Genomic DNA, 10,985 nt, shown 5'->3' with positions numbered 1-10,985 from the left:
AATTAAAATAAAATATAAAAGACGTGATTCCCACTTAATTTTTCCTTTATTTCTTTACTCATCCATGTTATGTCTCCTGTGAAAGACACCATGTAGTCTTGAAGTTCAAATTATATTGGTGGCAACCGGCAAGTCCGGTTATCCGTTAACTTACACACGTCAACGACTCAACCAGTAAAAGTTGAAAAAAGGTACCACGTGCATGTGTTTCACTGATTTATGGTCTTTCCTTCATAAATTGAAGGGTTCCTTTTTTCTTTCCTCTTCAGTTCTCAGAGCTGCTCTGTATCTTAGCTGCATTTATTAGGATACATTTAAATTTTTAAAAAGAGTTAATAAAACTACTAGTATTTAATTTTGTTTTGAATACTACTACATGGTATATAAAGAATTATTGATATAAATAGTTCAATATTCAATTCTCTTAACTAAGGTACGAGTTAAAGTCACAATTAAAAATATTATTTTATTCTAAAATAAATTGATTTAATGGGAGGACATTTATTGGATGTTAAATAAGAAATTTGAAATATCTTACAATTAAAAAATATATATTTATTCTATATAGTATTTTTCCTGTTAGGTCATTATCTTAAAAAAAAAATTAACGTAGAGCAATAAATTCAACATACAAACAAATATCATACATCATGTTTGTATAAATATATGGCTCTTTTATTTATTTTCACTTCATGAAATGAAATATTCCCATACATTTCATATCACACTTCCTTATAATTTAAGGGGGGGAAACAAATGTGGCATGGGATTTATACGTTCTTAACAAGGTGGATGTTTATTTCAGTTTATATTTAGAGATATTAAATATTTTAAAAACTCTTTAAAAAGAATTTCTTAAAAATACGTATTTCTTAATTCATACAAAAAGTATAATTAAAATTTTTATTTTAATATCTTGACATGCCATAAAGTTTCAGAATGATTCTCATTACTGTAATATTTATATATGACTTACAAAATATAAAGAAATTTAAATTTTTCTTCTTGGAGTAAATGTTTGTTAATTATTTTTTCGAATTCAGAGGGCCTTTAAAATTTTCCTCTTCGATTAGTCAAGTGAATCCTAGCAATAAAAAAGAAAGTTAAGTGAATCCTCTTTAATACTTCTGCAGTTTTAATATCTTACTGGAATTTTGAAAGTAAAATGTTTGATAATCACCCATAATACTCCTTACAACACTTTAGAAAGAGAGAATAAATAAATAAAAATATAGGTATAATAGGTTGATGAGGTGATAGTAAGATGTTTAAAAAGTTTAAGTATTCTTTTATTTTGTAATTTAGTATATTTTTTCATTTTATCCTTAGAAAGTTATTTTTTTATTTTTAGTTCTTATAGATTATATTTATTTTATTTTGTTTTTAAAACATTTTGGATAAACATTTTAAATAATAAAAAAAGTATTATCTAAGACATCACACATGAAAAAAAATAAAAAAAAATAATTCATAAAACCTAAAAATAAAAAAATAATTTTACAAAAAGAGAAAATAAAAAACATCAAATTATAATAATAAAAAAACATTTAAACCTATTTAAAATAATAAATGTTTTCATCCTTTGACATGATAGGCATTTGTTGTAAACTGGACCAGCAGGTGCAGGTGCATCGGTACAGGGTCGGGGGTATGTCGGTAATTTGCTTCGACAGTGAATTGTGAGAGACAAATGTTTCTTTCTTCTTCTTTAGCGCGGTCGTTAAATTTGTTTGAATAAAATAAAAGCTGAAAATTTAGAGTGAACTGCAACTAACAAACTAAGAAGGAGACGCCATATCCTTCTCCTCACTATTTCAAAAGCAACACAACACACTCACGTTTTTCATGCTTTCACCCCCCCCTCTTTTTTTTTTCTCCCCTTTTCACTCTCATTTTTCATTTTCCTCTTTAACTTCGCATCTTCGTGCAGCTCAAGAATCTTCGACTTCCACTGCTCGTTCCATCATCTTCTTCTCTCACCGTTCTCGTTTTCGATTGCATTTGCGCAGGTGAAGAAACGCACGCTTCAACGCTCGTTTTCTGTTTTCCTTTTTCCGATTCTCTTATAATTTCGTTTCGCTTTTTTGTTCCTCTTTTTCAGATGCTGATTTTTAAAACTTCCGCATTCTGCTTTTTTTTTTCAGACTACCGAGGCCAGAAACCCTCTCAATTTTTCTTTCTTTAATAATGCTTATTATTATCATTCATTTTTATCGTCGTTGTTTTTATTAGTATTATTTATTATTTATGAGGAGTTGAGGACTAGTTTTTTTTTTTAATAATTTGATGTAGAGTTATGTTTATGCTGAAAATGTGAATTTCCCTGTGTTTGATCGATAATGATAGATTAATGTTTACTATCTGAAGCTCAGATTTTAATTCGGGATTAATTTTAATTTTTAACGGTTTCTTCTTAAACACGGCAAAATTTGCGTCACATTAACGGTTCAGCTATGAGGCACTTTGCAATTTTGGTTTTCTTTTTAATATAATATTTTGTTTAAAATTTATCCTATTTGTGTGATCGGTTTGCTGGATTATCTTCCACATGATAAATTAGGGGAACTAGAAACTCAACAGAAAAGAAACAGCTAAGATTTTTTAGTTTAGTAAGATAATTACGTCCATTCAATTTTTTCTTTTCTTCTGGCAATCCGTCTCAGAAATTTTGTTTCCAAATTTCTCAGCACACCAAGTTGGTGAAGAATTTTCTTTGAAAATCATTAATAATTTGACTCCCCAGTCTTTGTCGCCGTTGGTAATAATTTTCTTTAACAAATTCTAAAATTTCAAATGTTCCATGTGAGGGAGAATTTGACAGTCTGTTTCTATGTCTCAAGGAACATCTCAGAAAACTCCAAGTTTTTCCATTAGAATACGTAGAGAACCTCATTTTTGTGTCAAAATTATAGGAGCATGTCATGCTGGTTTATTATTATTTTTTGCCGCTCTCTGACACCTTTGAATTTAAAATTGCATAGAACAATATCACTCTTTTGATTTTCTTTGCTTGTTTATGGTGTTGTTTTAACCTTTGATTAGTTTGTAGCCGCAGATAATGAATGGGGGTTGAAAGCTTCGGTGGCCCTTGTGTTCCATACCATCCCAGCAATAGTACAACATAAGTTTCAAAAAAAGCAACTGAAAAGTAATAAAATAAGTGAATGTTGAAGTGGCCTTTTGGGGTGCTTTGAATTCGGGACATGGTCCCGTTGTCATTGGTGGAATTGAAGGTTTGCTAGAAAAGAAAGTTGAGAAAATGGGTTCCATTGCAGAGGAGGAGGCTATGCCAAACCTAGTAGGCAGTGAGGAAAGGATTCTTGTTTCTGTTCGTGTGAGACCTCTGAATGAAAAGGAGCTCATAAGAAATGATCTTTCTGAATGGGAATGCATTAATGACACAACCATCATGTACAGGAGCAACCTTTCAGCTACAGAAAGGTCACTGTATCCAACAGCCTACACATTCGGTACACATGGGGTTAATTTAATTTGCTTTTGCTTCTTATAATGCTGCCTGGAATGTGAAAATGTTTTCATGTGTTTGAATGGTTATTTATTTATTTCTTGAGAATGGTCTTTTATTAATAACATAAGGCTGAATGAATTAGCTTGGAGAATGTGGTGGGAATTCATCATAATTGATGTTGAGCACTCAGATTGTTGGAATCTTGTGGGGTTCAATCTAGGGCTCTTTGGGATCTTTGTTTAGTCATAGTTTTGTTAAGATGATTCGTCAGTTGTGATCATTCTGCTTTGGAGAAAATTTGTATAAAATGTCATAAATCCACTCGATTTTATACATGGAAATAGAAGGAGACCATACTTTTGGGTTTTATTCCACTAGTCCAACATGGGTTAATAGCTAAAATTGCTTCCCTCTGTTAATCCACCTTGAGTTTTTTTATTTATTTTTCTTTTTTTTTTTTTGTTGTAGATCGAGTTTTTAGGACTGACAGCCCCACAAAGCAGGTGTATGAAGAAGCAGCTAAGGAAGTTGCTCTTTCAGTTCTCAGTGGCATCAACTGTGAGTTTTTCTTCCTTCATAAGAATGAATGTCCAAGGAATTTCTATATTAACAACTTCGGCCGGGCCAATTTGATCTTTGATTACCTATTTGATCAGCAAGCATTTTTGCTTATGGACAAACAAGCAGCGGAAAAACATACACCATGAGTGGTATAACAGATTTTGCCATAGCAGATATTTTCAACTACATAGAAAAGGTAAATGAAATCTGAACTCATCAATGAATCACTGCATTGCTTTGTTATTCTCAAATCCTTACATTGGTTATATTTTTATTTTTCACAGCACACGGAAAGGGAATTTGTTTTGAAGTTTTCAGCATTGGAGATCTATAATGAATCTGTCAGGGACCTCCTTAGTGTGGACAGTACACCTCTTAGACTTCTTGATGATCCAGAGGTAAATATCTTTATCAGTTTTTTTTCAAAAAACTGGTGCTTCTACATTTTACCGAACAATTTGCAATTTGCTTCTCAAAGAAAGAAAAAAAAAACTTACAGTTTGCAATTTAAACAGAAAGGTACAGTTGTTGAGAGACTCACAGAGGAAACTTTAAGGGATTGGAGCCATTTTCAAGAACTTATTTCTTTCTGCGAAGGTAGGGACTAAGGATAATTTGAATGACCTTGCTTCAATTGAGTTATACAGACTTACTTTCTTTGTCTATTTTTCTTTTTGCTTAATTTTCCTCATTACAAATCTTCTGTCCAGCTAGAGCTGACTGCTTAGTTATCATAAAATTGATTGCATTTTTTCAGCTCAAAGGCAGATAGGGGAGACTGCCCTGAATGAAGTGAGCTCCAGATCTCATCAGATTCTCAGACTGGTACTTATGTTCCTATTTTTGTAATTTTGTCCAAGGGAAGAGAACTTTACAGCACCTCATCGCTAAGATTCCTAAATAATGTGATTCTTCTTCAGACAATTGAAAGTTCTGCTCGTGAATTTCTGGGAAATGACAAAATGAGCTCCCTTTCTGCTTCTGTGGTACGACTGATTCACTCAGATTACAGAAAAATATAGAAGAATTACTCTGTTACTTGAACAATAATTGGAAACCAAAATGATATTTTTTTTCGGGTACAGAATTTCGTTGATCTTGCTGGGAGTGAGCGTTCATCCCAAACAAATTCAGCTGGTACGAGGTTGAAAGAGGGTTGCCACATAAATCGTAGTTTACTAACTCTAGGAACTGTCATCCGCAAACTGAGGTTAGCTTACAAAGTTTGCAATTCAATATTTATTTTACTCAACTAAATGCACACCGTCTCCATATCCTTTTAGCCTTACGCAGAACTTTAACCCCCATGAAACTGAGCTGTGGGTAAATTTGAAATAGTAAAGATACGTGTTGGATATAGAGAAGTTGGAAGATTGTTCACTTCTGTACACATGACTTTTTTTTGGCTACGAGAGGTTATTTTTCTTATAAAAATAGCATATGGTGATTGCTTAATCTCGCTTCAAAATTCAAATGAGGTAATTTTGATTTACTGATCTATCTAACGGTGACACCTGCAACGCAACTGTATTAATATAAAAAAAGATACCTGCATAAAGTTTCTCTCTATCTTTTTTCTCTGTCGTCTGCCATTTCACTGCTCACTTTTATGGATGATCTTGACACTTGATTAACTGGTTAGCTTTCTCTCTGTTTTCGTACGTATCTTCTACTTTTGGTACAAATAGATTATATGTTGCAAATATTGACACCTTGTGAAAGAAACACAAATATTTACCATGTAATGCCCCAAACTCTAGGATGCTCCTTGATCGTGTATTTACATCATTATTATGCAATAATCTGGCCAATTGATTCTGTTATTACCAAGTTTATTACTTTGGGAATTATGAAAAGGTGAAATTCTTTCAGACTGATTTTTTCTTCTTTCATAAATTTACTGAATGCGTCGATATAATCAATATTTGATATAGTTTTGGGAAATATTTTTTTTCGATTTTATCTAAAAATGATTAATTTGATGGCAGTAAGGGGAGAAATGGACATATTCCTTTCAGAGATTCAAAGCTAACCCGCATACTGCAGTCCTCATTAGCAGGCAATGCTAAAACTGCAATCATCTGCACCATGAGCCCTGCAAGGAGCCATGTCGAACAAACAAGAAACACCCTTTTATTTGCAAGTTGTGCTAAAGAAGTGACAACTAATGCAAAAGTCAATGTAGTGGTGTCTGATAAGCTGTTGGTCAAGCAACTGCAAAAAGAGTTGGCTAGACTGGAAAGTGAGTTGAAAAATTCAGGGCCAACCCGCCTTAAATTTGATTCTGCAGCATTGCTGAAGGAAAAAGACCTCCAAATTGAGAGGGTAAGTATCAACATTTTCACAATTAAGATTCATTAGGTTTATTATGCTTTGAAGTAGAATTTGTTCTACATCTCCGAGGTCAAGGAACATTTCTAAAATTGCTATTGATAAATTAATGAAATATATTAGCCACATAGTTGCATGAGGTATTTGCATTTCCTTAAAAAGAGTAGATTGCATTGTTTTTAAGGTATTAGATTTTTTTTTTTTGAATCAGCTTGGAAGGTAGTAGATGACTAGATGTTCTCATCAGATTGTTGTTTCTTTTCATCTGGTCCTGTAATGTTCTGCAGTTCATGGTTTATTCCACACCTTCCCTACTGTAGAATCTCTTTAGCTAGATACTTCTGTATATATTAACTTTTTATATTGAATTATTCTTAGATAAAAAGGGTGAGCTTTGGCATAGGGGTTCTCATTTTAAGGTCCTACCCTGAGTATTCACATAACAATCAATTTCAGTTGGCCTTTTTTTAATAAAAAAAATTCATTTTGGGGAGATACCTTCAAATGTTTTCTACTATGTATCGTTACTGATCATTTATATGCCATCAGCATGAGTTTTAGAATGTACGAGGAATGAGGATACTGTAAGTTCCTTACGTATGTGTTTCTTTTTAAGCTGTAATCGGAAATATGAATCCTGTTGTTGTCCCTCTGTGCTTGCAGCTAAAGAAAGAGGTAATGGATGTTTCGATGCAGCGGGACCTTGCTCAATCTCAAATTAAGGACATGCTACAAGTGGTTGGAGATGATGCGTCCTCAACTGAGCTGGTAAGTGTACTGTATTTGCCTACTCTAAAGCATTTAAAGTACTAACTGGCATTCCTTTTTAATCCATTTTATGTTCAAACCCAATCTTCAGGACAGTTTAGGTCATCAATATCCCAAATTACGTGTGCGAAGTTCATTTGACTTTGAAAATCAAACAGCCGAACGACCAAATTTATCAAATTTTGACTGCATTGAGAGTGTCAGATCTTTTGATGCATCTCAATATTCAGATGGACACAGTATTAGTTCTGATGATAACTATTTCCAACTCCCTGATTTGCAAAAGAACCTACCCGTCAGGATTTCTTCCCCTGCGATTTCTATTGTAAGTGGTGATGCTGCAAAGAATGATTTGGATCAGAAAAACGTTGAAGATAGTTTAGGGGACCGTTGTAGGGAAGTTAGGTGCATTGAGTCAGATGATCTAACTACAAACACACACACACACTCTACTGCATCATCTCCAGCAGTCTCAGGATTAACTGAAGTTGATAATAGAGACAAAGAAAATCTAGATTTGTGTTCATCTGGGTTAAAGGACAACAAAGAAATAAACGGCTTGCAAGAACGTTTTGTTCTTCCCTCTCCTGAGAAAATATCTCCATGTCCGACACAAAGTAGTGCATCTAGTTCTAAAACCATGAAATTAACCAGAAGCAGAAGTTGTAAAGCAAGTCTCATGAGAGATCCATTTTCAGATTGGTTTGACCAAGAAGAAATGATTCAGAATACCCCCCCAATAGGAAGACCCGGGGGCCTTCAAAGGAAGACTTATACACTCAATTATAATCCCAATGCTGAGAGGTTATCATGGGCTGGTTACGAGAATTCTCTGGGAAGAGCTTCTGATGCACAGAATATGAAATCTTCCACCTATAATGGAAGTTACAAAGATAATTCTTTGGCACCTGTAAGAAAAGAAAAGAATGATCTTGAAAGTTCAAATATGCAAGCGAATCTTGAGGTATGCTTCTATTGTTCATCTTCCTTTATTTGTTATTTTTGTTTCTTTCTGTCTTCCTCGGTCTTGTTTGCAAATGTTGATGGCTAAAATGTCAGTTATTTGATCTAAACTGAGAATGTTTCTAATCTACTGTACTGATTCACTTTTGTATTTTGGTTAACCATGCAAGTGATGGAAGTAGCACGTATATATTATTAACAAAACCCTTATAATGAAATTCAGCCAGTGATTCTTTCAGTTGTTTTGCATGGCAGGTTCAAGAGACAGGAATGGAGTCCGATGTTACTACAAAGAAGTTCAAAGATGTTGGTTTGGACCCATTGCAATCTGAGGAAGAAAAACAGTTGGAATGGCCTTCAGAATTCAAGCGGCTGCAGAAAGAGATTATTGAACTCTGGCATGCCTGTAATGTTTCATTGGTTCACAGGACTTACTTTTTCCTTCTGTTCAAAGGAGACCCTTCAGATTCTATCTATATGGAAGTAGAGCTAAGAAGGCTGTTCTATCTCAAGCAAACTTTTGACCAAGGGAATCAGACTGTGGAAGATGGACTTACCCCTGAATCAAGGTAAGATTTCAAGTATTCAGTTTCTTTTAAAAAAATTCTCACAAGTTTTTATTTCAGCTACAAAAGTTTAAACTTTTGTGTAATTACAAAACCTACAATGCGTTCCTTTTGCAAGCAGCAAGAGGTATCTTAGAGGAGAAAGACAGATGTTGAGCAAGCAAATGCAGAAGAAGCTGTCAAAATCTGAAAGAGAGAACCTGTACAATAATTGGGGAATTCGTTTGAGTTCAAAGAACAGAAGGTTGCACTTGGCCCATCGCTTGTGGTCAGAATCAGATGACTTAGAGCACATTAGAGAGAGTGCCACCATTGTTGCAAAGCTGGTTGGTTCAGTAGAGCCAGATCAGGCTTTTAAGGAGATGTTTGGGCTCAACTTTGCCCCAAGGCGCACAAGAAAGAAATCGTTTGGTTGGACAGCCAGTATGAAGAATATTTTGTGAGCTTGATTTGATTGTCTAAGCGAATTTTTTTTAGGAAGTTTGATTTGGCCATGTAAAAATTCCTCCTTTGGCTCCATTTAACATAGGGCATTCTTTTTTTCCACCTCCTGAAAACAATATTTTTTCTATTGTATGTTTCTAACCCTGATTGCTACTTGATTGTAAGAAGGTTTATCAAGGATGTGCAATCCCAAGGTTACAGATTTCTTTTGTACAATGTGCTTGACTAAGAACAACTGCACTTACTGTGCTCAAAAGAATGCACAATAACTTGTGAACCATTAATATAAATACATAACGACTTTCTATATTTTAGTATAAAAACTTCAACAGTAATTCTATATATTTCTAATTTCAAATTATATAACATCTCTCCCTTCTTTTGAAATTATGTTTTTAACACTAAGCTTTGTGATAAATTTAGAATTATTGTAGATTTATTGTATATTTTTACCTCATCCCAAAGCAATCATCCTAAACTAAGTTTTTCTTTCTTGTAAAATTGGCAAAGTTTGGATTTCATTCCTACAAAAATTTTGGTTCATTTTTTCACCATAAAAAATTTACAATATCATTTTTTTTTTCAGAGAAAGGTTCAAATATGACATATGTAAGATAACATTGTATTTATATCTTTTACATGCATAGTTGATGTAAAAAACCATCAATCTAGTTTCTGATATAACCAAATCTTATTCTTAAAAAAAAAAAACACACCTTGTAGGAATAAAATCCAAATTTTTCCAACTTCATAAGAATATATATATATATATATTAGCCTTCTTATAATAAAACTCCATGAAATACCTCCACTAAAATTTGATCGAGACTTCATCCTATACAACCATAATTTTATTCCCATGAACTTTACAAGCCCCTATTGTAAACTAACCACTGATCACCATACTTAAGTTTCTCCCCCTTTAAATTGCCATAAAGCCCTCTATCAATTGTGACCCAAAGTCATCATCTTTGCCATCAAAGCCCATTATATGCCTCCTACTGTTCAACCTCCAGCCTCCTTCATCCTTGCCTCAACCCATTGAAAAGCTTATTGCACTAGATTGCTTATCATGGTAACAACTTCAATTGCTCAACCCATTATATTGCACATATTTTTCCACCTCCACATTTCACAACAAAATCATAATTCTATTGTGTTGTTCAACAACAGAATCATGATTTTGTTATGTATTTTTTGCCCCCAAACAACATAATGAAATCAAGTTTTCATTGTGTAAAATGGAATATAAAAAAATACAAAATGAAATCATGATTATTCAACAACAAAATCATGATTCAATTATACATTTTTTTGCCTCCAAACAACACAACGAAAACATGGTTCATATTTTGTAAAAAATACATGACAAAATCATGTTTGACTTGTGTACTTTTTTATACCCTCTTTACTTAATTTTAATTACAAGTTACCTTTTTTAAAAGTAATCATTTTTAAGAGTAATTAATATATCTTTTTAATTAAAATTGAATTAATTGGATAGAAGTTATTATTTATATAAACGTAACTGAATTAATTATTACATGAATTACCTTTATTAATAATAATCAAATCAATTTATGATATTAATTTATATCATAATTAATTTAATTACAATTAAAAATGGAGGAGAAGAACATAGTGCGTGTGGGAAAGGAAAATGGTAGGGATGGAAAAGTGAGAGAGAGGAAGGAAGAAAGATTGAGAATGTAAAGAAACTCAAAAGGATAAAATAATCATTTGTTAAGATTTGACTGTCCGAATAACAATTTTGATAATCACAATACTAATCCCCTTGTCCTTATCACAACCTCAACATATAGTTGGGTCCTAAGAACACACTCCTGTCTATCAATTATTTCATCATGCCTAAAAACAAGTTG

The 10,985-nt window shown here is 33.0% G+C and overlaps 1 protein-coding gene across 5 annotated transcripts; it reads left to right on the top strand.

The window, feature by feature from the left end:
• The first annotated feature begins 1,748 nt into the window (after nt 1–1,748).
• Nucleotides 1,749–9,282, top strand: LOC100775190 (kinesin-like protein KIN-7G). 5 transcript variants are annotated; one of them, XM_006599278.4, is made up of 14 exons: nt 1,749–2,009; nt 3,056–3,470; nt 3,938–4,027; nt 4,126–4,226; nt 4,315–4,428; nt 4,546–4,627; nt 4,788–4,855; nt 4,951–5,016; nt 5,116–5,240; nt 6,019–6,355; nt 7,025–7,129; nt 7,221–8,093; nt 8,348–8,661; nt 8,780–9,282. In XM_006599278.4, exons 2-14 carry the CDS (start codon nt 3,260–3,262, stop codon nt 9,099–9,101), a joined length of 2,808 nt encoding a protein of 935 aa, XP_006599341.1. In that variant the 5' UTR covers nt 1,749–2,009; nt 3,056–3,259; the 3' UTR covers nt 9,102–9,282. The 5 variants fall into 5 exon arrangements, with proteins under 5 accessions (XP_006599341.1, XP_006599340.1, XP_006599342.1 ...); XM_006599277.4 differs by having other exon boundaries at nt 3,050–3,470; XM_006599279.4 differs by having other exon boundaries at nt 3,043–3,470.
• The last annotated feature ends 1,703 nt before the right edge of the window (nt 9,283–10,985 follow it).

The sequence above is a fragment of the Glycine max genome, chromosome 16, assembly GCF_000004515.6.
Source record: "Glycine max cultivar Williams 82 chromosome 16, Glycine_max_v4.0, whole genome shotgun sequence".
Taxonomy (NCBI): domain Eukaryota; kingdom Viridiplantae; phylum Streptophyta; class Magnoliopsida; order Fabales; family Fabaceae; genus Glycine; species Glycine max.
Note: the sequence above shows the minus strand (reverse complement) of the source record. Positions and strands in the feature narration are given on the sequence as shown.

Bases quoted from the DNA above. Each gene is read 5' to 3' on its own strand.
- LOC100775190 (XM_006599278.4), top strand. From the start codon at position 3,260: ATGGGTTCCATTGCAGAGGAGGAGGCTATGCCAAACCTAGTAGGCAGT. The intron at 4,028-4,125 runs GTGAGTTTTTCT...CTATTTGATCAG, and splicing joins AGTTCTCAGTGGCATCAACT to CAAGCATTTTTGCTTATGGA. The intron at 7,130-7,220 runs GTAAGTGTACTG...CCCAATCTTCAG, and splicing joins ATGCGTCCTCAACTGAGCTG to GACAGTTTAGGTCATCAATA.